Source organism: Falco cherrug, chromosome 8, assembly GCF_023634085.1.
Source record: "Falco cherrug isolate bFalChe1 chromosome 8, bFalChe1.pri, whole genome shotgun sequence".
Taxonomy (NCBI): domain Eukaryota; kingdom Metazoa; phylum Chordata; class Aves; order Falconiformes; family Falconidae; genus Falco; species Falco cherrug.
In genome coordinates this window covers 592,448-620,247 of record NC_073704.1, presented here as the reverse complement: position 1 = coordinate 620,247, position 27,800 = coordinate 592,448, and the positions used below count along the sequence as shown (strand labels likewise).

Sequence of the window (27,800 nt, the reverse complement as noted above, 5' to 3'; positions counted from 1 at the left end):
CAGCATTTGTGACAAAAAATTTAATGCATCAAACTACACTGGTGATACACGTCAGCCTTTAGAGTGCAGCTGCTAGTTACTCGTAATCCATCAGATTTCTAAATTGGAGTAACCTTCTGAACATGGTCTTTTCTGAACGTGATCTATGATGAATGGTAATTTTACCAAGATTCACAGTAAACCGTTGTCAACACCACTTGACCACGTGTCTACTCCCAGCTATAAAACTGTAGCTCACCTTTAGTAGTTTCCCCAGACAAACTATCTAGTGTGTACATACAGTGTATCCAGTTCATCGGTACAAAAGCAGTGCCAGCTGGTACTTCGTTCATTGAGTTAGACAATGGAAATGTTGAGAAAATTGCAGACTTTCAAGAAACTTGGGAACACAGAGTTTTGAGGAAGTTTCAATCTGCAGGAAGCTCAGACTTGCAGAATTTCTGCTCCTTGTTCCATGCATCAGAAAACAAACAGCCTGTTAGCCAGGTTAAGGGGTGACTCATCCTTGGACTGGCAAGTTTCATTTGTTTGGCTTCCTAGAGAGAAGATGAAATTCTATTTTACGTCCACATTTTAAAAAGCTTTGGGTAGATAGGGGCAAAGCTATTTTTATAGTGAAAGTCACCATGAAGGTTAATGCTATTCAGCTATCGTAAAACTGCTTAGTATGAGTCCATCAGTTAAGAGAAACACAGCAAGATTCACAGGCAGGAAAAAAAAAGCAAAAATGCCTACTTGGTTAAGTTCAAAGGACATCTCTGCACCTCATCCAATTAAAAATAAATAAATAAAACCAAGTCCCTCAAAAAATAATCTTGCTCTACCTCTCCACCACAGACACTTTACTGTTTCATCCATTGAAATTCAAAGGAGTTTTTTTCCCATTTAACCCCAAGCATGTACATCTAGGACAAAGAGAAGACGCACTAAAGCCACTGTAATGCAAATGACGTGGATGTTACTGGAAAAATTCTGTACTACCAGAATAATTAAACACTGAGCTAGTACAAACTCTGAAAGTCCTGTAGGACTGTTTTCAAAGCTTTTTTTCTTGTGTGCATACAAAGTGTGATGCTCAACTCTATGATCTTCGTGAGCTTCAGTGCCGGCTGGACTTGATCTTAAGGGTCTTGTCCAACTTAAATGATTCTATGATTCTGCATTTATAGAAGCCTTCTAAAATCATCAAAAGTTGAAGAGGAAGGAAATCTGCTTTAAGACGCATTGTAAAAAGATTTCAAGGTGCACAGTGGAGTGCTCAGCTATTCAATAAATAGTGAAGTAGAAGGCACACAAGGTAAGTATTAAAAACCGCTTTCCAGTTAGATTATTATGAAAAACAAATCTCACAAACTTAGTGCCAATGATGAATTGCATGCTCAAATAGGAAATTAGATTATGTTAGCATCTTCCTGTAATTTTTGCCTTGTCCTTTCCTCAGTGAAACATTGCGGGGGGGGGGGGGGGGATAGGAAGAGCCTTGGGATTGTCGCTCTTTAGGGGTTTTTTTAAGAAAAAACAATGGCTTAGAGATTCTAAAGTTAAGATGCTTTTCAACGTACACACCAATAGCAGAAAATTACAGTACTGCACACTTTTACAGTGACTACTGTTCATAACAAAGTGTCTCCTTAAAAATAAGTTAGTACACTTGGGATTTTTTTACTTGTGCAAATTATGTTTAAAGTCCTTGTGGTTAGGAGAAAACCCTGAAAATGTGATCGCCCCTAAATGACCTAGAAAATAAAACATCTGAACCCTTCTGTAATTCCAATAGTCTCAGGAATTTTAAGAACATTGCATTTTGGCAATGTGATAGGACCTCTCAGTGTTTAAGAACAGGTGTATTTACTGTGCTGGAAAAGCAAAAGCAGTAGCCAAACCAACAAAAAAAAACAACACCCAACTGTAAGCAACCAAGGGCACAAACCAAAGCCAGATTTCATTCACTAATATGAACAACTAAAAGGGCTTTTTAAAATCAGTGGAGCCAAATTCGGCTTTCCTCTGCTGGTAGAAACACAGCAGCTCTTCAGTACCATCATGCAAAATTTACTGTGGTACAAGAAGGTGTCCTCTATCCTGCTCTGGGGGAAGGCAGGGTTCTTTCATCTTTCCTCAAACCAGGGCACCTCTGTTAGCACTGCTTTCCTGCAAGGAAGTTGAGGTTGTCCCCTCCTCATTTGAAAGGACTTGCAGAAGGACACAGGAGGGCCAGGTGTAACTCAGACCCACGGGGCTCCCTGCAGCTGGAGAAGACACCCCTGAGGTGCGATACAAAATGCCAAGGCTGCACCAGCTGCCTGCAGCAGCCCCACCCCTGTGGCAGATCACACCATGTTAGGAAAGCAGTATATGTGTGTCTCAGGTCTATGAAAAAAAAATGCCGTGTTACTCCCTAGACATACTTCTTCCCTTCCTGTATTTCTGAATTTTCTTGCTGTGTGCAAGCAAAGGCGGTCCCTTTCATTGCCATTCGTAACAAAATGGTGGTTTATCCTCACCAGAAGCCCCAAAAAGTGCTTTCAACTTCCAGAATCTTCACAGGACTGGCTATGTTGACACTTGCCGCAAACTTGTATCTAACAAAAAACACTTCTTGTTACCTATTTTTTCCCACTTCAAAGATACAAAGTAAGAAATTAACATTAACTAGAGTTAATTAAAGTTGATGAAGTGGTTGTCTTTTATGCTGTGCAAGTACTCCCTTTAAAAAGGGTCAGGCGTACTAGTACATCCTAACAGAAGCGCAAACATGAGATACTGGAACATTAGACTGCACGTGCTCTGTGTTTGGGGTTTTTTTAAACCCATTTTTCTTCCTCTCCAACATCTAAAAAGTATTTAGAAATAAAGCAGAAAACACACTTGGTTTAAGTGCTCTCTCTTCTCCCTGTGCTTTTTATGAACTTTTTCATCATAATTTTCTACCAAATCTTCGAGTGAACAGCCACACGAGATGACGATCTCTTCTTTGACCAGATGATACAAAGCTATCCGGTCTGTGAGGCAGAGTCCAACGTTATCCATCCACTTTATCATTCTTAAGCTCAATACTCTCTGCTAATACAGCTGGTTCTTTCTTGTTTAGTGCCATAGAAGGAGTAGGAATTTCAACAGCAGCACTGTCCTTTTCGCTTGTTTTACCAGATACAGAAGATGGAGGCTGAGATGGTGTTGCAAGAAAAAGGGGAGTTCGCTTCAGCTTTACTATGTGGTGGCTTACGGGCTTCCTAGACACTGCAATCTTGAACATCATTTGACATGGTGTCCCATTGCCAGCACTCTGCCTTCCACAGGGCACCTGGAAATTGCTGGACGCCCTTGTGCATGTCGTAGATAGAGTTTCAGAAGCTACTTTGTGCGGTGTCAGACTTTCACTATGGGGTCGTTTAAGAGTCACTGCAGAACGTGAAGCATTGCAAGCAGCTACCTTTAACGAAGCTGAATTCTTGACTTTGATGTGGGTACTTGTTGAGGGACCCGAGTATGTAATTGGCTTGGGAGCTGCTTTACATGGTAAGTAGTCGTCGTCTTCAGTAAAGTCGATTAATCGTCTGTAAAACAAAGAACTTCAATTGAAGAAACAAACTATGTACATAAAGGATTCTTTTTATAACATTAAAAAATAGACAATCTGCAACAGCCATCCACAAATCCAAAGTTCTTTTAATTTTTGCTTGTTACACTATCATTTGTGGTTGTCAACTGTTCATCACTGCAATCTGGTTTGCCTTTATGGAAATAGTACCATCAGTCTCTTCTACCTGTGTAAGCAATATTACACATTGAAAATTGTAAGAGAGATGGTGCACAAACTGCTAAGGGAAAATCAATGAGAAGAGGCTTGAGGAGTTACAGAAAGAAAGTATTAAAATGCTAAAAATTCCGTCAGATACAAAATCCACCAAATACTAGTCTGATGTGTTTTGCCTACAAAAATGTAGGACCAAACTGCACGTAAAGACAAAAGTTCCACACTATGTAATCTGAGAAGAGAAGAAAGATATCGCCGCTTTCTCCCTCTAGTTCTTTTCAATACAAATGATTATGGATAATCTTTCAAGAGAAAACTTGTAAAAAATAGCCAAAAAAAAGAACCTATGTAAGAGCGCCTATGGAGTCCCCTGGCAACTCCAGGGATCAAACAATCACAGTCCTTCCTACTTCAGCTATGAAAAGCAAAGAATGCAGTATCAAAAAAAAAAAAAAAAGGCAGGGGGAGGATGGGGAGATAGGAGTTTTCAGTTGGATCATTGTGCTGATATCACTCTGTGGCTGCTGCTGAAATGACAAGTATGGCCAGGGACACTGAAGGTCAGCAGGAACCTCTCCTGAATAGCAGCAAAGTGGCTGTAGGGTGGCTCAGATCAGCGGTGTAGTTTCTTCACCTGCAAAGGCTTCTTTTAGGTAATGGAGGTATAGCCAAAAGTACCACTGTAGAACTGCAAAGAAGAAATTCTAGAAATTCCTTCTACAAAGAAGGCATCTCACGTGAAAATTAGTTAACCTTTTAAAGTTTTCATTTATATTTATTTATTAGCAATCCATTTATCTAATACTGCTCTCTACTTCTTGAAATTACTCCTTCACAGTCTAAAATGATGTTTTAAAGGCTGAAGAAGTAAAACAGAATAGCTTCAGCAGCCTAAAAAAGGTAATTTGTTTCTATCAAGTTCAGTTCTGCTAATAAGTTCTCTGCTTATAACACATATTATAAAATTGTAAATAGCAAAAAGAAAAAACATTCATAGCTATTCAAATAACGTGAAATCATAGGGAAAAGAATGATTGTACTGTATTTCAGCTTTATTTTAAGCCACATATGCAAATCAGCATACCTTTTATGAACTGGAGGCATATGACGCAAACTGCCTTTCAAAGGGCGTTCCTCAAGAGTCCAACATTCAATCAGCTCCTGAGGCACTCTCCAGTAGCTGACACCTGCATTTCAAAGGGAAATTGTATTGATGAGCTAAGAGAACATAGTCAATATTATGTTTATACACACATCTATTTTATTATGTAGAATTTCAGCTTTGAAACTACACTGACATGAACACTGGTTACAGCCAGCTTGTTTCTAGGGCTTCCACCAGACTGCCCAGTGCTAGCAGGGTGTCACCCCCTGCAAGTGGTGGCTCTCTCTACATATATTCATTCATACCAACTCATGTCACCTTGTTGAATCCGTTAAGATTTTTTTTCCCTCCCAAACAGCCACTACTATAGGGTATTTTACATGTTACTTACTGAATGAGTGAGAATGTACGCAGTTTTTATTACAAGTAATTGGCAAATATTTTTCTCATTTTTCTGTAAAAAAGTAGCCTTACTGAAATAAAAGAAAAAAATACTCTACCTCTCCCTTCCCAGGCATCGAAAGCATCCATCATCTTTTTCAACTCAGCTACTGAGTAATAGCTCCAGATGTATTGGAGGTTATTTCCAGCTTCTCTAGAAATGTGGTTTTAAAGGTAACAGTTACGTGGTAAATCCAGCTAAGTCCTTAAAAATGTAACACTGGTGATATGTTACCATTCTTTTTACCAAATCCTAACTACAAGGACTTCACAGTATATGTTTCAAAAATTAAAGAGGAAAATGTTACTTAGTTTTCATTTTTGTTTGTGTAAGAGGTTCTAAATATTCATTCTCCTATGATCTGCATGCATGTGAACACCTATTGCTAAAAATGGGTATCCATGAAAGAACAAATGTTCCTGAAAGAGTAATTACAGGTTTAATGGTGTAATATTTACTCTTCTAAATCTCAATCATTTATTCAAGGGGAAAATGCAGTGGGAGGATAGATAACTGATACTATGTGTCCAAATACTCTTGGAATAAACGGTAATGTTACCAGCTTAACTTCAGTAAAATAAGCCTCTTAATTATAAAGATAATGAAACACTGAAAGCTGTATCCTGATCATGTTTCAGAAGGTACACTGTGAACCGCACTTCTGACACTGTACTGTGGGACCAAGAGAAAGGCAAATTGCTTCCAGACATTCATAAGTACAGGTCTACCAGTTACTTGTAATTACTGTCATAAAAATACATCAATAGTGTAGTAGAGATCTACATGTTCTTTAAAGAATTAAAACCATTTATGTTCATCTTCAGTTCTTTTCAGTGTTAAATATTTCTTTCAGCTGTTTTAGGAAACTGCAAAAACAACTGCATGAATCACAACCAACATGAATATTTCTGGAACTTTTTCTGTATTTAGTGTAAATATCATCTTACATTAGAAAGTAATTCTAAATGATTGAGATATTTTTAAAATAGCAAGTAAAACCTAATGAGAACTTACAGCAACTGCATGCTAGGCCACTTTTTATGGACTCTCAAGTTCTTGTTCTTCATGCTTAGTTTTTATCATTTGTTTAATGTGACCACTGTATTAGCCAGCTGTTTTCAAAGCTGGAAAGAATCTGATTCCTTCCAACGATGTATAATACAATACTACTATGTTACACTACGTATAATAATATTTAGGTAATACTATAATATGTGAGTGTTCATTCTCACTTCATAGTGCTTTCATGTGTTTGACAGTCATCTTACCTTTTGTAAACACTTCTACTATGAATTTTCATTCCTAGCTCCTTATAAATTGCATCAGTCCCATCAGCTCTCGTGGCATACACACCAATAATTTTACTTTCACAGCTTGCTCCAGAAGTGTTGAGATAGTGCAGGACCCAAACTGTAGGCTTGGTGCAAACTAAATCATAAGAATCACAGAAATCCAACAAAGCCTAGAAAAAACATAAACAAAAAAATAGAGAACATTAATAAGAATACAATATTTTTAGTTGAATAAGCTTTCATATTTAAGTTTACTGGTGAGCTCTTTTAAGTAAATCAAGGATACAGTTTATAGGATATAAATACAAAAAATAATATGTGTAGTATTTCTTATCTGATGTTAACAGAGAATACTGTAAAACTAAGAGAAGTTCAAAGAAAGGCAACAAATACTCAAAAGCATGGCAAATCCTTAATATGAAGAGAAACTGAAAGACCTGGAAATGTTTTATGCTTTCCAAAAGGAAATTAGTAAGGGAGAATGTGAAATGTATGGAACAATAGCTTACTAAGAGAATATAGATGACTGTCAGCACTAACACAGCCAAAACTGTTAATAAAAGTTAGTTTCCAATCAGTTAATTAGAATCAGCTTTTTAAGTTACAATACAACAGACAAACCTTAGGATTTTAAATATTAATTTTTTTCTCCTTTCTTGTTCTAAAAAAATGGCAAAGTACATTTTGTCTTTAAAGTTTTAGGATGAATGTATAAAACTGAACAAAAAACCCAAACATCCTGAAGGGATCAAATCTAATCTCAAGTAAAAGCTGAAACCAAACACAATGTAGTTCCAACTATGAAAGCTTTACAGCAAATCTGCATGTGAAACAGACTCAAATTTAAACTGCTGCTGTATTACAATTATGGGAGAAGCTGATGACCTTAACTACTATGACTGTATTATCAACTCTAGGATTTCTTAACCTAAAATTCTGAATTTAGTGATAATTTAGCGTGGTGATTAGAAAGTCCTAGCTTGCATATGCTGTAGTTTTAGTATATGATGCTAATGAATGGTGTGGATTAGAAAGCACATCTTTAAAAATTTAAAAAATGTCAAGACCTTTTTAAGCTCTATATTTGACCTTAAAGAATATGTCTCCATTTCATTGGCCAAATGTTCAGACAGACTGTATGGATAAGGGATGCCAAAATAATCGGCTTCCTCCTGCAGCGCAATTCGAATTTTTTCATCTCCAGGAATCCGAACTTCTCCATGAAGATAATCCAAAAGATATTTAAACAGGCTTCCATCTCTATCAATTAGACATGCTCCTGAAAACATAAATAAAATTACTTAAAATACTACTTCCAGCAAGTGAAGACAGACTTCTTACGTTCTACCAAATCATCAAGTAAAGCCTTTATAAAACTTCTGTACTAGTTTTACCTACTTAGGAGGAGTAAGTATACTGTCTCTATTTAAGATCTATGTCTTCTTTTAAAACTAGTATTTTATTTCCCTGGAATACTTGTTATTTGAAGATAACTTTCTTTTTATTTCAAGATAAATTACTAGTGCAGTAAACATTTCTTCGTAATTTCAGTGAAATCCCTAATCTGCATAGGACTGTGCCAGCATACAACCTCAGCTGTACTGCACTCACTTAAAATGCTAAAGTCTAATTCTAGATGCATTTCTAATTCTACCTGCAGATACATCTTTTCTTGCTATTGCAGACATTTTTTTAAATTTTAAATCTAGGCAATTTAAAAGGAGTTGGAAGTAGCATCAGCTCCAATACATACCTAGCCTAACCCTCCCTGAATATTGCTCAAGTTTGGCAGTATTTTTTTGTTTCTTTGTCTCTCCTTTGCCTGCTGGGCTTAAGGACCGCTGTAGAAACTGACCAAATGATACACAGCTGTATACAATAGGCTGTTCACTACTACTGATAAGACAGTAGCAAGTTTCATTTCAGGAATTTTAAACATTTCAGATATTTTAAACAGTCAAAATGTACAACAAGGAATTACTATTCTCCATCCATCGTGTCTTTAAACTGGCCACACTTTGACAGGATTTCCAAGTCACAAACAAATGTGAAATTTGACACATGAATAGTTTTATTCAAGCTTTCACATCTAGCCATGGTGGTGAAAAATGCAGTCTTTACCGGGTAATGAGTATTCTGAAACAAAGATTAGACTCTCATCTCCTTATGTGATGAGCCATAGAGAGCGAGGTGCCTTTGGAGAACACAGGGGTTCATAAACAGGATCCCAGTTAAAATATCAAATATTCTGCCAACTTCATTTTTACCTATTTTCATATTCATACTGAAGCAGTACATTCCAAAGCCACAGTTTGGACTGGGACAAGGCAGGTGGTAAGCACTGTAAAAACATGTATGTTTGCAAACATGAGTAGTCTGTGGAATTCAAATGAATTACTCGTAAATATAAAGTCATGCATGCGTAATTGGTTTACATCCCGGAATTAAAGCAGCCAACTGATGCTCAGCAGACTGGGAAAAGAGATATACTATAAAATGCATAACTATATATAAAAGCATGTATTTGCCACAGAGCTCCCTGAGCAGTGTTGTATTTACAGCTTGAATGTATTTACCTGATTCATCCACTTTTAGAGGAAAGCGTCCACTAAACATAGACGCTAGCATTGAATCCTTAAAGCGGCATAAAGACTCACGCCTGGCTGTGTATAAACATCCTCGCACATTAAGTCGTAGAATACCCTGCACGTCTTCAATTTTGCCCTCTTCCATTGCATTTGCAAATGATGATGTTAATTACGAGCTATTCAAACCTGAAACAGACACAATAGTAAATCTGACACCAGTTAAGACTGAACACACTGTATACAAGACCTAAGCGTTGGCTCAGTTCTTACATGTTTGTCACAGGACGCTGTAAATCAGCTTTGAAAATAGTTCTGGAGTTGTACTAGTGCAAACAGCCAAATATTCTACACCTCTACTACAAAAATCTACAGCATTTTACTTTGCTAGGAAATACAGAGGTTCCTCTTTCAAGACAAATGGGCGAGCAGAATTACACTGTCAGTACATGCGAGCAGAGCACTGAAGGACGTTCTGGGAAATCTTGGTTGGAGTATAGTTCCCAGCACTAAAAATGCACAGATTTTGTACCGGTAACTTGGCTTCTTTAATATCCAGTCCTAACTAGGGCTGCTTTAAGGAGTCGTTGAAGCTGTCACGTCAATACCCTCACCTTGCCAATACATACTCATACTTGGGCCTGCCTCCAGTGCCCGACGGGGGCGGGGGCAGTGTCTGGGCAGGAAAAAATGGCACGAGAAGCTATAGAAAAACTTCAAAACTTTTTTTTTTTTAGGTTGGGTTGGGTTGGGGTTTGGGTTGTTTTATTTTGAGCACGCCCTGTGAGGGTTATTAACTCCTACTGCGCGCCCTTCGCCCGGGCAGCTGCTGCCGTTCGCTGCACCGAGCCGAGGAACTGGCCGCCTGCTGAGGGAGGGGAGGGGAGGGGAGGGCCGGGCCGGGCCGGGCAACAACCCTCGCCGCGCCCCCCCCCCCCCCCCCGTGGGGCGCTGCCCCGCCGCCCCTCCAGGAGCCGGCCGGGGAAGGGGGCTCAGCTCCCCGCCCGGGGGTCCCGCTGGGAGCGCGGGCGGCCGCCATCCCGCGTTACCTGCGCCGCCGGGGCCGCCTCGCCGCGCCTGGACCGGACAGGGCTTCTTGGGGCGCCGCCGCGGCTCCACAAAATGGCGGCCGGGCGGCGGGAGGCGCGGACAGGGACAGCCCCTCGTGGCCGTGCGGCGCCGCGCCATCGCCGCCTCCGGAGGCACTGCCGGCCGCCCGGGCTTCACCCCCGCGGGTCCGGCGGTCAGCCGGGTGCAGGGACCCCGGCGGCTCTGCCGCAGCCTCCCCCGGAGCGGGTCCTTCAGGCATGGCTTCGATGTCCGCGGCCTCTGAAGTAAGGCTGACCCGCGTAAACGCGGCAACGCTGTAAGGCAGAAACATTTCCCGATACTAGTTTTTTTGAATGATTATTTTACTATAAAGGTTTGCTCAGAGTGGGTTTGATTTAGCAGCTTTTTCTGTAGGCTCAGCAATGCCGCAGCTGGAGCCACTGCAACCCGCCGCGGCCCCGCGTTACCTGGTGGCGGTGTCGGGCCTCCTGCTCAGCGCGGGCCCGGCAGGGGGGGAACCAAGCGACAGCGACAGGCCCCCTGACACGGGACATGTGGTGCTGGTACACGCTCCGGGCCTGAAGACGCAAAGGTCTGCTTTGGTTAAAATGGGGGGCAAAGGCAGGAAAAAGTAGCCTGGGGTCATCTGGTGTTCTCTGGCCGGCTTGGTGGTGCCTGCTTGTCCCTTCGAGCAGACCAGCTTGCGTGTCAGCAGCAGCCTGCAGTTCCAGCCAATACATATGAATGCAGGCATCTTAGGTTTTAATTTGCTTTCCTGTTGCTTGTCAGTGAAATACAGCTTTTTTTAAGCTTCAGATGTGCTCTCCCTTACTCAGAGCAAATTATTAATGCATTAAAATAGCATGGATGAACGTGGGCAAGGGGCTTCACCCTTATGCAGCCATTTTGCAAAGACTTGCAGACACAGTATTCTGTTAAATTGTTTATGTCTGACAGATAGTACCTTGCTTACTAAAATGCGTGCATAATCAATGGAAATAAATTAGCTTCTCATTATGCTTTTGACTCAGCCTCATTACAAAGTTTCTGTACTCGTGACAAATGGTTCTAAGATCCAGCTGTATTCTCTAAAAAAGGTTGTAACATCATGTCTAGTTCCCACTTTGTAAGCTAATAAAGTAGTATTTTTTGCCGTAACATACATAAGAACCTATCGCTGTGATACAACAAATAACCAGTAGCTGCATGCAAAAATTAGTAGGGCAGAACTCAGGATATCTGCAAACTTTCTGGAAGGCATAAACCGATTATATGGTTAGAAAATAAAGTAAGAGGTAACTAAAACACAAATATTAACCATATGTTTTGATTGCTATCTGAAGCCTAGTAAAGATCCAGTTACTTAATTGCACGCTGCACACTAAGAAATGTGCCTAGATTGTATTTAAAGAGTTTATCTGTATTTACCTAACAAATTAACTCAGTTATATCTTTCAAGCTGCATGTTTCCAAGCTCAATGAACAAAGACATTTTTTTTGTTTTTCACTAGTTTCCAAACGAAGCCAGGCTTACACACTCATCCTCTCTATTTTTGTGTTTAAATTTACTAATCTCAGTTAGATTTGACAAAGGGGGTCTAGGCATCAAGAAATTAATTTTTTTAAGCTTGTGCAAGAAAGGGTGTGATTAGAGGAAGATGTGTTCTTTATACTATAATTTCAGGAAAAACTATACTATGAGCTCCAGTCTTGTTGGACATCACAGAATCCACAGTGGCAGAAGCTGGTCTACATGACCTACCCACCAGAAGTGCTTTAGTCACAGCTCGTGGCTTACTAGATCCTGTGGGATTAATTCCTCAACCAAGATCTTCCCAGAGATGGATTTGCAGGTATCTAGTAAGATACAAATTCAATACAACTCTTGCCGTATGGTGAGGGCTTTTACAGCAGGTCTGTCTGTCTTTCCCTCCCTCACTGTCACTTCTATTCAGTTTAAAGACCAGTCATAGGATTCCAGTAACTGAAAACCAGAATTCTGCTCTTAATATATATTTAAGATATACAGGCTGTGAAACTTGGCAGTGCTTTGAGCTCTTCCCCACTTTCACTGGCTGGCAATTAACTGGAGATTTTTGCATGTGAAACGTTACAGAGTGGGAGCTCCTCAGTGGAGTGTAAAGGAAAGCAGGACCACAGATGGGAAGACAATATACTTAGTGTTTTGTTTTAAACTTATTGCCCACAGTAGCAACAAACATTAAATGGAAACACATTGGTGACTGCCCTTTCAGGACTCGGGACTATTGTAAAACTGGAGGAAATGAAAACTCATGATTGGATCTGGAGGAAAACAGTGCTTTCTGGAAAGGATAAGGAGGTAAGTTTTATTGGATTGGTATTCTATTTTTTTAAAGTTATATAAGGTTATTTTCTCCTTTATTTGGGCAGTTTTCCAGTGGGTACAGTCACTTCCAAGTTGCCTTGTAAGAGGGAATTTACCAAAGGTTGTGCTGGATCAAGTCTGTATTTTAAGGGGATTGCATAGAATCATAGGGTTTTGCAGCTTCAGGGCCATGCTGAGAAACTCTGCTATGTATCATGGAATCATTTAAGTTGGAAAAGACCTTTGAGATCATAAAGTCCAACCGTCAGTATACACATCACACACAAATTAAGAAAAGGTAGGAAAGAGAGACCCTCCAGGTGCTTTTTGCAGCAGATGATTAAAATAGTAAGTTCATAAAGGTACATTTTCAAAGAATGCCACTGATACTGTGTGATTCCTTTGATTTACTCTGTAGCATATTGTAATGTCAGCACACAGAAAGGTAAGATTTGCATGATGATTACTGCATTATGGACCCTAATGCTGGTTTTTATTTCAACCTTCCACATCTCTGTAAGTCTTCAAATAAATTAAAACATTAACTCTCTTAAGATTTTCACAAAGCTCTTTGCCATAAACATACTGATTCCTGCATCAAGTTTAGGAATCAATGTCCACCTGAACTAATGGTAGGACGGAGCACACACAGCCAGTGAAAAAGAATGTCTGTGAAGGGAGTGTTAAAGAGCAAGGGCTTTTGGGATCAGAACAGATTTTGGGGAAAAGCATTTTATTAGACTAAAACACTTCCTTGCAATTCCCAGTCCTAATGTTAACTGAACCAAACTAGAAGTGGGCTTGCTCAAATTCTGATGTCAGAGACTTCTACCCTTACAAGTCCTAAGTATGTGGGCAGCATACATACCTGCTATAATCTATTGGGTTTTAAATTTATACAGTTTTCATAACTGTCCCGATGACTGCCTATTCGTTGTTTATCATTTCATCCATTACTAACAGCTAAAGATCAGCCAGAAAGGCATGTAGCTTTCCACTGAGAAGGAATTACATGGATTTCTGCTTTTAACCTGAAGGAGCTCTTCAAACTGAAAGCCGAATACCTCAAACCCTTCCCTGGCAGCCAAGCAGAGTATCTTGTAGTTCCTTACTCCCTCCCTCACAGTGTACTGAGACTGATGCTAAGTGGTTATATAATTCGGTTTTGTTTTTTTTGGTTTGGGGTTGTTTTTTTTTTTAATTTTAGCATTATTAACGGGTGGCATTTGAAATGGTTTTGCAAAGACACGTAGTTGAGATGCTATGTGCATCCCACTCTTCGTAGAACACCCGGGAACGCCACTGAAGAACCGGAGCCGTGGACTGAAGGTGAACAATGACGCGTATCCCGCTTTTGAAGGAAATGCCCGCCACGGGCTGTGGGAGCGCACGAGAACCACTGTAACGCGGGGGGCTCCGCACGGCCCTGAGAACGGCCGGGCCCCGCGCGCCTTCCTACCGGCCGGGCCCCGAGCGGCCAGGCGCCCGCTGCAGGGCGGGGCGGGTGGCCCCGCTGCCGCAGCCCGGCTGCGCAGTTACCTCTGAGTGACGACGCGCGGCCCGTCGCCGAGTCCCCGCCGAGATGGCTGTCTCCTCTTGCTTGCGTGAACCCTTGGGTTAAGGTGTCATCCCGCCGCTTAATTCTAAACGGCAATTCTACACGCAGGGCATGCGAGTGGGCACGGCCAGCCGGCGCCGCGCTTCCCGCCCGCCGCCGGGCCAGCCCGCCACACCCCCTCCCTCTCCCCGCCCACGCGGGGCGCGCAAGCTGCCTGCCGCCGGCGCGCGGGGGCGCCCTGAGGCGGGGCGCGGGCGGGCACCGCCCCTTGCCGGCGTGAGGAGAGCGGGAGAGGCGCGGCGGCCCGAAGCGGCTTGCGGGGACGCAGCTCCCTTTTGTGCCTGTGGGCCAGTCTCGCGGTTTATTTAAATGCTTCGATTTACAGTGTGCCCTGAGAAGGCAAAAGCTGGCCTGGTCATGTTGTGAAGCGATAACGCCTTGGGGTTCTTCCTCCCTTTTAACTGTAAACTTGGATAGATAACTTGAGGGAGGGGACAAGAGCAAATATCTGATCCTTTCAGTCTTCGTGATAATTAGTTAAACGTTTTGACACTCTGTGATAATATGACTTGTTAACCTGTTTGAGTCAGTTGAAAAAAGGTAAAGACTTAAGCAATTTTCTCAACTACAAATCCTGAAAAGCAATAATGAAATGTAATTTTACCAAGTGTGAGAAAGATTATGTATTATTTCCTCATTCCCCCTCGACAAGGTGCAGGTTCATTTTGATGATGGATAAAGAAGCAACTGGTAAATCATTGACCATTTTTGCCTCAAATGCTGTTAAAGGGCATATGAAGAGGAGGGATGGAACATCACAAGCTGCAAAATGGAATGCTTCTTTAGCAACTAAAATAAAAACTAAATTACTGAGTAAGTCCTGTTAAAAGTGAAGCCATCTACTGCACTTAGCAAAAGGAATAGTAATTGTACGTAATGTGGTTTGCTACATTGTTGCCTGTTAAAAATATTAATGTGAAACGTTGACATTTTTAGGAGAGTCAGTAAGTTAAAACACATAAAAGTAAGTTATTTATCTAATTCTCTGAATATTTTCAGTGCTTGCTTTTTGGCATGCCAGTGTTTTTTAAAAGAGTGTACTCAGGTGCATTTCTAACATCCATGTCCATGCCCATTTGGGGCATCGAAAAACTGAGGTATCAAAATGAGTAAAATCAATTACCTTTGAAAAGTACAGTTGCCATAGTAAAATATCTAGTAGTCTCATTTGCAAAATAGGATTTATATAAGATTCTTCATGGACTTATTCACTGAAACAAGGAAAACTGCAGATATTATTCTGCTGATTTAATCATTTGCCAGAAGGTACTTTGTTTTCTCGGTAAGTCAGGATTAATTTCAAACATAATTTGTCATGGTAGATGGTTGGGGTTTGTTTCTGCCTCTGACAGAAACAACACTATGGAACATCTCAGATCCTCTTCTGCAAAAGGTACTATAAATGCAGCAAATCACCGCTATTTCAGACTTTTCCAATTCAGGCAGCATGGTTAAGGGAATGTTGACTTCTGCTTCTCTTTCTCTCATCAGTGAGGCAAGAATTTTTTGTTGTTTGTATATATGTATTTTGTGTGTGTGTGTGTATATATATACTTGAACTTACTGTGGCTTTATGTCAAAAATACTAATTTTCAGTGAAAAATAAACAGTACAGGTGAATAATGGTGCCCTTTAGAAACCTCTGCACTGCAATAATACAAATAATTCACTTTAATTTTAAATCACGTTTGGATTAACAAAGTTCCGCTGTTGTTGCCTGTTTCCTAAACCAAAGAAATAAGGCCTTGCAAATTTTGGATTACAGGACATGAAAGTAATAACATAAGACAATGAAGAGATGTAATTGGAGCTAACCTTGCTTCTTTTTGTACTATAAAAGAATATAGTCAGACTTGTCTCTACCTGGAGTTCAAGTTAACTCTGTGGATACTATGAATGTGAGGCATAAAAAATCATCCTGGTAATATGCAGTGTCACTGGCAGGGCGGGGAGGGGGGAAGAAAAAAGTTCCTAAAACATTCTGTAACAGATACGAGTAGGCAGGTTTACATTAGGACGGTGGAGGGTATATTTCTAATTTAAAACTGTTTTCTTTCTGTTGTCAAATCTCACATTTATTCTCAACATTTTTGAACTTTTAAATTTGTAAAACCTGTATTTGTATGTTATAAATTTGATAGCATTTTTATGCCTGTGATACTATCAGTTTTTAAATGCTTTCTTCTTAAAATAACCTTATTTTAAAAAATCCAGACTAGAGCAGAATCTGTGCATAAAATTAACTTGAACATGAAACCAACCAAGTAGTCATCAGAATGATAGCCAACAGAAACAGTATTATATCAGAAAGTGTTAGGCTTCGATATTGTTCCACCAAAACCTACAGATAAAAATGTTATATAGTGATAGTTCATGCAGAGAGGGCCTGGATTTAAAGCTATTGAAAATAATATAATTTTGTCTCCTTTAGATAACTCATCTATGTTTAAAGTATCTTTAAAACAAAATAATAAAGCATTAGCTGTGGCTTTGAGTGTGGAGAAAGAAAAATCTCAGAAGCTGAAGAATGAGAAGATTTTTCTTCAGAGGGAAGTAGAAGAGCTGCAGCTTCATAATATCTTGCTTCGTCGAAAACTGAACTGTTTGGTATGCTGCAAATAACATTCAAACTTAGATCAACTCAACCAAGCTTTTATGTATTTTGGAAACTTAATATTGCATCTTAAAATGGTGATTCAAAATATACAACTCAGATTGTGAGTTATATCGTCTGATAGCATATTATTTATGTTTGATTTTTCTTTCATAGGGTTTTTCTGTGCTTACCATTTTGTCCATCAGTGTATATGTCTATCCACAGCTATTTTAGTGTCAGCATCTCTATTATAGTGAGATGGTATTAAAAATCAGTTTGTGCTCAGTAGAGTGTAAAAAAAAAATAAATTTAAAGCATGGATTCACCTTTATATTTTGTCTTTTCTTCAGGCAGAAGCCACATAAAATATATTTTGTTAATTACTTTTTCTTTTGCATGCAGAATACAATTCTTATAGAAATAGAAACGTTTTTGAATGCTAACCTCTTAACTGCAATAGAAATAAGCAGTCTTTCTGAGGTAAGACTTTTTTTGAACTATTAACATATTGAACTCATTTTCCAGGGTTATATTTTCAAGGCATCTAAATGAGTACAATGTTGCAATCATTTATGCATTTTAAAACATTTACCCCAAGTCTTTTAAACTTGGGATGAAACCCTAGTGAAATCAATTAAATTTTGCTGTTGCTTGCACTAAAAATTTATGATTTAATCTTGTTTAGGAAGTATCTAAAAGTTAAATATCTGATAGCCCTGATGACTTCATGTGGTTAAAAAAAAAAAAGTACAATATGTCAGTATGTGGTATTCTTCGCCAATGAGCAAGCTGCTTGCCTTCCTTACTTAGTGCTACAATAAATATCTTGCATGTGGAAACTATACCAGAAAACGTAGTCCATGTTAGTCCTTGTGTCATGGCAAAATTACAGTTAATTTTTTAAAACAGTATTATTTTTATTGTCCGTTCTAAACAGTTGCTTAGTGTTGCTCTGTGCTTCTATGTGTATAATGCAGTTTACATTAGTTATAGCTACATTTTAAAAGTCTGTATGTTACACTTCGATGCATTATGTTACAGATTTTGATAAGTTTTGCTACAGAATATTTTGTATGTGTTTGAATATCGTGCACCTTTCATCAGTACTTCTGGTTTTTGCCCATTTATGATTTTTTTCCTGTGGATATTTACACTACTTAAAACATAAGAGAATATTCAGCTGTTTCTACTTCCCCACTGTTCTTCTTTTGAAAGAATCTTCAGAGTCCTTTTCCTCTGTCAGCTGGTTCAAGTAGCTCTACTGCTGACCAGTTCAAGAGTACATATCAGTCTGCTAGGTAGGTGGTTATATGAAATGTGGAAGTTGGTAAGTGTCTGTGAATTTTTTTACAACTAATCTTGATATATTGTCCTAAGTATATTTTGAGGGAATGAGAAACAATTTCCTGCCTAAATCAGAAATTATCTATTTGCAACTTGGAATTTATATACATAGAGAGTGGTAGACAAAACTTGTGTTTGCGTAGCTTGCTTCCTTCTCCATGGGATCTCACCAGCACAAAGCAGGATTCTCTATTGTAAAAAATACATTTGCCCCTAAGACAGAACCAGATTTCATACCTGAGTTCTCATTTTCTGCTTTTATACATTATTAAGGGAATGTTTTCAACAATTGAATGTTATGGCATAAAATGTAATAAATTTCACAATAAAATTTCCTCTTCTCAGATCTACAGAATTGCCAGTAAAGCTTCCTTTAATTGCAACAGCTAACGCAAAGCAGCAAGATAGCTCTTCTGTGTGTGAAATACCAAATTCTTATAAGTGTACCACTATTTTGTCCAAGGAAATGTATTCAGATCAAGTCAAGTTTGCATTATCATTGCCTTCTGGTGCAAATAATCAAAAGTTAATTGAAATAGACCCGGTGGAAGCAACCATTGACAAAAATCTATTTTTAAAAGGTAGGATGTATTTCTGTACAGGTGATGTATTTTTCAGAGCTAATGAAAAATAGTAATTTTTCTAATTATTAGTATTTAATATTTCATTATTTGATGTGTGATACAGAAAGTATATCAATACTTCTAAACTAATAAACTAATAAGGAATAGAATGCTCATGCATAAGTATAGGTGTCATGACAATCACTTGTAGAATAATAGTCATTGAAATAACACAGCTGAAATGTAACAAAATTAATTTGAACAGAATAAAGCTTTGATAAGATAACCAAATAATAACTGAAGTCGTTATAGAAAAATACATTTTTTAGTTATACCCAATTTCAAAAGTCCAGCTTTGGTAAAATACGATATTAATTCTAGTTAACTATATTTTTAAGGACCAACCACAGAATGTGTGTATTCACAAAAAGAAAAGCAGCTTGAAATTTTCCGTGTTTCTGGTCCAGCCTTCAGTAATGTTATTCTGATAACTGTGCTCCATTGTTTCTTTCCCTGAGCTGCTGAAATTTTTCTCTTTACAGAAAATCAATTATGCACAGAACTAACTTGCAATAATGCCTTCCTGACTCCTGTCAAAAATACACAATCTCTAAGACAGTCTGGGGAGCTTACAAAACAATGTAATAATAGTTCATTGCCATTCTGTGGAAAAGTGACTGAAAGAAAGAAACATGCAGTACTTCCTAAGTCAAAAACTCAACCTAATATAAAAGATTTTGATGAAAAATGTAGCTCAAATAATTTGCCTCATCATGGTGTCAACAGTGTCAACACCAACGACATGGTTTTGCAGAAAAGTTCAAGTGACTTCGCTCACGTTATTCCTTCACCTGTTAAATTCAGCAATGAAAGTATCATAGATTTTAAGAAGCTGCTTTTTACTGACAAGATGAAGCCTGAAGAAACTGTTTATGATGCTGATATGGAGCTGACTGCCAGTGATGCAGGCGAACTACTCACAGTTACAGCAAAACACACAGGTAAATTACACCAAAATAAAAAGAGTAATGCCAATTCAGATAAAATATTAGCAAATTTTAGAAAAGTAAAATGTTCAAAGAAGGATAAAGAGAAAACTAAAGGTAAGACTGAAGTCAGTTCAATTTTCTATGCAGAAGAAAGGCAAAGTAGGGCTGACAATAGTGAAGTTTCAAAAACTACTGACTCACAAACTGAACTTTTCCATAGTCAGACAGAACAGCTGCCTACCAGAAATTCTGTAGGGAAGCAGATTTTGCTAAATACCAGCAAATATTATCAACCACAACACTGTCCACATAAAGCTAAAGATACTAGGAGGACATACAAGGTTACCTTCATAAGTACAGGAAAACAGAAGACAAATAAAGAAACCTTCTCAGAAACATTTGAAGACACGGAAAGCAAAGCACAAAAAGCAGACTCAAACTCATCTATCCACAAGATCCCACCAGAAGTTTATTATGGTGAAAATGTACCATTCCAACATAATACTCCTAATATATTGCCTTCACAGTGGGACTTTCTGCATACAAATGAGAAACATAGACGAAAAATAAACAGGAAAACCTTAAAAAACCCTTCTAAAATGAACACAGCAAAGTACTGTAGAAAGGAAAATGGGCAGTGTGGAAAATATATTTCCAAAAGGTCTCAAACAGAGATACACCAACATAACAACAAGAGAAAACAAGACCAGAAGAATATTACAAAGATAAAATACAACAAAAAAGGTAGTTACAAACAAAGTGGAGAAACTGAACATGACAGCATTCATAAAATTACTTGCAAAGCAGACAAAAAGAGTAGCCATCTTTCACCAGGCAGATTAAAACATACATTGGCAAAGGCTAGCCAGAAAACATATGTAATACCAAAAGAAAATTTTACACAGTTCTCACCTTGTAAAAGTGAAGAATTAAAAAATAAGGATACATTTCATGCAGAGACTATTCATGGAAATAAAATAACTGAAACTTGGCAAATGCAGGTAGCTTTAGTGACTCAGAATGTTATAGCTATGAATACACCACAAGCTAAAGAACAAGTCAGTGATAATGGTAGTATGTTAAAGAAAATAGATTCCTCATCAGTGGCACATAAACCCCTTAACTTCAGTAATTCTCCTGATAATCAGGTAAAGCACAAACAGAAATTTGGTTCTGATATTACTGAGACCACACCAGAAAAAAATCATTTCAGGCATATTGATCAGGGTGGGCAGACTATTTTGGATAACGAGGAAGTCCCTCATGAAACAGATTCCCTTATGAGCAAGTTAAAGTCTACAGTTCAAAAATCAGAAAATTTAAAATTCTTACCAGTCCAGTGTTCCAAGCGTATGCCACTAAATGTAGATAGCTTTTCCCAAGAAGGTCTTTCCAATGTGAAGCTCCCAGATCTTGATAACCATGATGCTTCCATGAACTTCTCTATACTGAAAAACTCTGAAATATGTGAGGGAAATGATCATCGTAAAGCACTGGATTCTGGAAAAGCAGAACAAAAACTGGATCATATTTCTAAAGAGACTAACAAAAAGACTCTGACACCTTGTCATGGTAAGTGTACGGGTGTGCCTGAAACAGTGGTAAGGTATCTTCTTTTAATACTATCCTACTATTATTGCTTGCTTAGAGTGATGAAACAGGAGTGGAAAAAGGTAAGACTGAAAATGACTAAGATTATTCATTTTCTATATCATATATCAGTCACTGTATCATTTTTAATTGTAACTAATGTCGTTGTTACTTTCCAGTACATTTCAAGTTGACATTTATTTGGACAGATGTAAATAGTCTACATTCTGAGGAGCAATTATAGTTGTAGCGTTTATTTGTTTTTCAAAGAATGTGATGGAATTCATGAAGCTGGGGATAGAAAAGATACAATAGCTTGAGCTTTTACAGCAGAAAAAAAAGAGCAAACTACACTGATCTTTCATAAATGGAGAACATAGCTGGACTTAAAGATTTCATTTGTATTTCTTTAGAAACACTGCAATTCAACAGGAATTCTGAGATCTAAAAAAAGTACTTTGAGCAGGTTTTCTCTAGAATCTGTCCATGAGCAAACTTTCATGTGACAACCTCTTTTTTGGAGGAAGATACATTAAATTAAGAAAATAATCAAACTTTAGTGTAGTCTGGAAGATAAGTTTAGAGTCTTCTATCATACAATGAAATTACTGTAAAGGAGCTAAAGGAATATATGACTAACACATCTATGCAACAGTTTAAATATGCTTTAGAATGTAACTTTGAAGTTTTGTAGCATGAGAAATCTATTTTGTAAACACGTTTATTCTCAACAAGTTCCTATTTACTTCATTGTCTCTGTCCCAACACCTAGACTAGTTTTCTAGTTCAAGTTAATACTTTGAATCACAAACTATCAAGCAAATACTGCCTTGGCTTAATTTGAATCTAGGACACAATGGCCAAAAAAATCTCCTCTTTTACATGACAACAGAATAGACATGCTGGCAGAATTAGACCATTGTGTGAGGTATCACTCCTGGTAATTTGCATTTGCATCTTTTAATTTTCAGTTTCTTCTTTGGAAGATAGTAAAAGGATCCCATAGTTTTATTGGCTTTAATGATAAATCAGTAAACCCTTATGATCAGTATCGAAGATTACTGACATAAAAAGCAAGCTAATCATTTGATCTTCATCCATTTAGTTCAAAAAGCTGTTCAGTTTTGTATCCTACATCCAAATCTGTACCTTGAATTAAAAGAAAGCAAGGAAATGACATCTTTTCTGATAATACCAGCTCCTCTGATCACTACCTTGAGCTGTACTAAGAAATACACCTGAAAGTCTACTGTAATTAAAGTCTCTATATAGTTAGATCTATGTGAACATAAATATTCACACTCAAAGGCATCCAACTTTCCTAAATAATGCGGTGTCATAGATGTCTCAAAACTCTTACTGCTTAAAGGGAAGCTGACCTGATCTCTAACCTTAAGCTTTAGGAAAAGCTCAGAATAACAGTTTACTTTCACTTTAAAATTAGTACAAATCAAGATTGATTTGTGAGGCAGCCAGACTTAGGAGGTTTTTTGTGATTGGAGAGCCCTCTCGTTTAAAGCAAATTAGGTCTTCCAAGGGACTTGTTGCAAGCAGCCCAAAGTCACCTTAATATGTCTCTTGTAAGTAAAGTTAGCAGAAATCCAATGAAGAACCTCTGACTTTATGTCTCTGCCAACACATTTCAGAAGACGATGAAACTGAGTCCTACCGACTGAGACATTTCACTTGATCTCAGCACAGAATTCTACTGCAGGGCAATAGTAACTCAGCACTATCAGCTTGACTATGATTTAAGAGTGTGTATGCTAGACTGTGCAAATTGACAGGTATGTAAAGTGATATAATTTATTAGTCTCAAGACAGACACAACAAAAAATTCATCATTTATCCCATATGCCTGTGAATTTCCTTCATGAGATCAATAGCTTCCTTTTGCTGCCACAGAGGACCTAAGGTAAAGCATTCAAACTCAAAAAGTAAAGGTAAGAGTTTTAAATTCAGTTCCTTTGTAAAATTACATTTTACATGTTCTTATGTTCTCATCTGGATGCAGTAGTTCTAAAACTTGACCTGTATCAGTGAGGAATGTACATTCTTGGAAGAATATACAAGGAATACAGATTAAGATTATGTATTTCATCTTGGATTGCTGTCTGCATTAAATTATAGTGCTTTTCAGAAAGACTATGATCTATTAACGGTTTAGAACTTTTTGAAATGTGTGTTAAATAATAATTTCAGTATTTCTCCCAAGTTATCAAAATATTTGTCTACAAATTAAATATTGATTGTTTGGTCTGGCATTCAGAATTTGTTTTAAAGGATTATAGAAAGCTGACATAAACAGTACTTCTGCCAAGGCTGGTTACTTTTTTTTATGGAGTATTCTGCTTGGACACAGTCAGTGGTTCAAAACACAAGGCACTGTAAATACTTTGGTGGTATGCAGTTTTGAAGAGAGGGAAGCTCACTGAATCACCTTGCTATGCTCAGTTTATGCACATATGCCCAAAGAGGAGGCATAAAGTTGGAAAATGCAGTACTTGAGAACTGTTATACAGATTGAATATTCAGATTATATATGTATGCCCTTCCCCTGCATCCCATTTTTTATTGAGCATCTTTAGAGTAGGAGCAGAAAGAAAGTACCTGAATAAAGAAATACTGATTATGAATTGAAAGTTCACTTAATGATTCAGAAGATATTTTAAATAAGGCATATAAACTACGGTGTTCACAGGGAGAAAGGCTTTGCAAGATCTGAGAAATACTAGTACAGGATCTCACACTTCCCTACCTAAATACCCCAAAGCTTTAGAAGAAAACTTGGCAGCACCAACTAGACGAGGAAAAGCCACTGTTTGCTACAAAGAACCCAATCTAAACCGGTAGGTATACATAAATCAGGGCTTTTGTTTGTTTGTTGGAGTACATAACTATCTATCCTCAGTAAAGATTTGCTATTAAAACACCCACCCAAATAAACAGTTCAACTATCTCTTTTGCAAAGATACTTCAGTGTTGATATAAAACATTTCCTGTTAGCGTGGCAGGCTTTCCAAGTGCCAAAAACACAAACAGTACTCAAGTCTCAAAATTCAAATATAGCATATAATATAACATTTCATACTAGTAGTGAATAATAGTGAATTCTTAATGTTTAACATGATATAAACCCCTTTAGAGGTGGATAATTGTACATGTTACATTTAAATGTAAACTTCTACCACATTAATTTCCTTGTAATATTGTCGAGTGGCAAGATAATTTGTGCACTAATATTATAGAATTCAGTTGTTTTGCTTTAACTAGCTGTATCTAATAAAGGAAATAATTTCAGTTTAAGATATATTAATTTAATAATTAGTTATTTACCTCTCAGTGTTTCTTGCTAATTTAGTGGCACGGGATTTCCAAGATTGTTAAAAGACAAGACATAAATTTGTGTAATAATTATTAAAATTTAAAATACAATTTTAAAGCCAAGCTACTATTAAGAAAACTAATACATTTGCATTTAGGTGAATAGTTCTAAATCCCAATGGACCTTTAAGTTGGTAACTTCTGAAAATATTCTGAGAGGTTTTTGCCACAAAGTTGTTTGGGTTTTTTTTGTTTGGGTGTTGGGTTTTTGTTAAGTATAATATTAATCTAAAGAAAATTTATGCTGTGTTGTGTGTATTAGTAGAATGCATATTAATGAGTTAAAGATGGTATAAAGATTTCCCCCTAATAGTGTTGAGAGTGAAAGGATTATAGCAACTTAATTTATGACAAAAGTGTAAAAGGAGTGTCTTCCTTTTCTGATAAAACTGTGAGAGGAAAAGAAAATAAATCCACAGACTGAAAAATTTAGCAGTGTTCTCATATACCCTCAAAACATTTTTGTGTACCTCTGTAAGTAAGCAAACAATTAATTGAAGCAATGCAACTGAAAATAAATAGGAGCTAAAAGTAATGTAGGAAGTGGATTTTCACATTACCACTGTTTTTTCAGAACTATTTATGCTAGATAGCTTGTAAAAGAAATGCAAAGAGATCAGAATTACATTTTTCTTATACAAATTGTATTGGATGCCAAAATGCTGTATTACTATGATATAGACACATTCTCCTCTTACCCCACAATGATTGTGCATTTCTGGAGAGAGACAGTAACTAATAACAGAAAAAAAGGTGGCTGTCACTCAAAATTTTAGATTATTGTCTCCTATTGATATTTTATTTTCAAGTATACTGTCCTAAATTAATGCTGTTAAGCTTTTGGTTTAAATAATTTTTGAGTTTTGTCTTACAGGAATCAGTTACGATTACTCAGATATTAATATGATACAGGCCACATAAAAAGACTACTTTTAACATTATTTTGGAAAACGGTAGTTATCTATGTCTTGCTATTTCAGACATTTATTTTCTGTAACTTTAATTCCTTTAGTGTATCAAACTTCCATTGAGTGTATTTACCATTTGGAATTATTATAATTACATCATTATTACAATTATAGTTACATAGGTGCTTGGTGATTTTCACACATGATGTCTTTTATTTCTTTTGTTTACAGCAAATTAAGGCGTGGGGATCCATTTACAGATACACAATTTCTGGATTCACCAGTCTATAAAGTAAAAAATAAAATAAGTTTTAAAAGTAAACACAAATTTATTTGAAGAAGACAAGGCTATTGTCTGTACAAACAATACTTCTAAAATGGGTACAATCTTAAATATATTTTTATATATATGTGTTTAGCAGTATAGAGTAGTTACTGTTCTTTGATTAGTAAAGGCCTTCCAAAGTGGAATTTCCTGGAAAGGAGCCCCTACATAAGGGACACAGAAACCTTTACTGAGGAAGGCAGATACAGGTTAGGCTCTATTCTTGTGGTTTGCATTTCTGGTCAGTAATTTATAAATGTTAAAAGGGTTTGCAGCACTTTTTAATTTGTTAGAAAATTGTACAGTTTAATAAGAATTAAAAATAAATCACCTTTGGGAATTTTATTGTGAGTTTTTCATAATTACCATGAGTAGAACCATTTCTCTGTGCTGCTTGGAACAGACACAAGCATCCCAAATTTTGATAACTCTACTGAAATAGATACAGTCTCTTTTTCTTTTATTTTCTTTTTTTTTTTTTCTTTGATAGTTGACTTTTGGATTTTACAGAATCGTACTAAAATTTGAGGAACAGTAGAGAGAAGTCTAGTGTCCAGAGCATGTGCTAGAGGCAACCAGAAAGAAAATAGCACTGCAATAGAAATTCAATAGCAGATAGGATCCATACAAAGCACCACCTTGAGATTCCAGTTTAGAGAGTGCTAGTGTGGTAGCTAATACAACCACATCGTACCATTTGGCTATCGGGTTTTTGTACTGCTTCCCCTCTGGATTCACATGAATCACTTCTGCATTCCATAATGCGCTGTCAGCTGACAGTTTTCTGGCATTTTCTGAATCATAGCTGCTGCTAGCTGCAGGCTATAGCTCACAGTCAACATAACTTTAGGTTATATTGGATAAGGTTTAGGTTCATTTTGCAACCAATATAGCCATAGCTCATTTTTAATGAGATACAAATAAGATGACTTCTTTCGGTTATAGAAGGTGGTCCTCCACACAGTGTGCAGTTATGCTGAGGAATTCCTTACTACAAGAGTAGATGTTATGAGTTTGCATGGGCTTAAAAATTGGACAAATTAATGGGAAAAAAATTATGAGGAATTACCAGAAACACCATTTCTGGCACAGGATGTCCCGAAACTGCAAATTGTTGAAGGGTGGAAGGGTGTTCTGGAGAAGCCTTACTACGCCTTTTGTTAATTTTTTAAATACATTTTCCAAGGGCATTCACTGCTGAAATGTTCTGAGACCAGTTCTTTGGTTAGCCAGACCTTTGGTCTGATATCTTACATGTTTTTTAACAAGTGTAACTGATACTTTTTCAATTTATAATGTATTCTAAAAAATACAAAGCTGTACTCTTTGTACTTCATTGTAGTTTCCATTGTAACTTGGGAAGTTGATGGAGAAAATAGTCCTGGAAACTGTTTCCACACATGTTGAAGTCAAAACAGCGATTGGAAGTAGTTAGCGTTGATTTAGAAAGGGGAAATCATGCTTTACTAACTGATAGCCATCTACAATGAGACGTTTAGCTTGGTGGGTGAGGGGAGAGCAGTGGATGTTGTTTATCTCAACTTTGGTGAGGCTTTTTGCATTATGTTTGATAACATCCCACGGGGAAGCTGGCCAAGTATGTGTTAGTTAAGTGCATGGTGAGGCGGGTTGAAAACTGGCTGAATGGCCAGTCCCAGAGGGTTGTGATCAGCGGCATACAGCCCAGTTGAAGGCAAAACACTAGAGCTCCATAGGGTTTCCTGCTGGGGCCAGTACTGTTTAACATCTTCATTAACAACCTGTATGATGAGACAGAGTGCAGTCTACAGAAATCTGCAGTCATTACAAAACTGGGAGGAGTGGCTAAAACACTGGATGGTTGTGCTGCTGTTCAGAGGGACCTAGACAGACTGGAGAAGGGCCAAGAGGAATCTCATGGAGTTC

At 37.8% G+C, this 27,800-nt stretch overlaps 2 protein-coding genes across 17 annotated transcripts; one reads left to right on the top strand and one right to left on the bottom strand.

The window, feature by feature from the left end:
• Window positions 1-14,300, bottom strand: KCTD18 (potassium channel tetramerization domain containing 18). Of its 3 annotated transcripts, none has more exons than XM_027807114.2 (7): window positions 14,118-14,300; window positions 9,173-9,370; window positions 7,664-7,875; window positions 6,573-6,766; window positions 5,363-5,457; window positions 4,842-4,944; window positions 1-3,557 (listed from the first exon to the last, which is right to left on the bottom strand). In XM_027807114.2, exons 2-7 carry the CDS (start codon window positions 9,327-9,329, stop codon window positions 3,023-3,025), a joined length of 1,296 nt encoding a protein of 431 aa, XP_027662915.1. In that variant the 5' UTR covers window positions 9,330-9,370; window positions 14,118-14,300; the 3' UTR covers window positions 1-3,022. The 3 variants fall into 3 exon arrangements, with proteins under 3 accessions (XP_027662915.1, XP_027662916.1, XP_027662917.1); XM_027807115.2 differs by lacking the exon at window positions 14,118-14,300 and adding an exon at window positions 10,699-10,795; XM_027807116.2 differs by lacking the exon at window positions 14,118-14,300 and adding an exon at window positions 8,864-8,937 and having other exon boundaries at window positions 9,173-9,293.
• SGO2 (shugoshin 2) lies at window positions 9,377-27,112 on the top strand. Of its 14 annotated transcripts, XM_027807119.2 has the most exons (7): window positions 10,807-12,084; window positions 12,441-12,572; window positions 14,849-15,009; window positions 16,628-16,803; window positions 17,195-17,272; window positions 18,008-18,090; window positions 19,242-19,506. In XM_027807119.2, exons 2-7 carry the CDS (start codon window positions 12,526-12,528, stop codon window positions 19,273-19,275), a joined length of 579 nt encoding a protein of 192 aa, XP_027662920.2. In that variant the 5' UTR covers window positions 10,807-12,084; window positions 12,441-12,525; the 3' UTR covers window positions 19,276-19,506. The 14 variants fall into 14 exon arrangements, with proteins under 14 accessions (XP_055574003.1, XP_055574007.1, XP_027662920.2 ...); XM_055718028.1 differs by adding exons at window positions 9,377-10,515; window positions 13,786-13,907 and having other exon boundaries at window positions 11,916-12,572; window positions 14,849-18,090; window positions 19,242-27,112; XM_055718032.1 differs by adding an exon at window positions 13,786-13,907 and having other exon boundaries at window positions 10,699-10,823; window positions 11,916-12,572; window positions 14,849-18,090; window positions 19,242-27,112.
• Window positions 27,113-27,800: the final 688 nt, after the last annotated feature.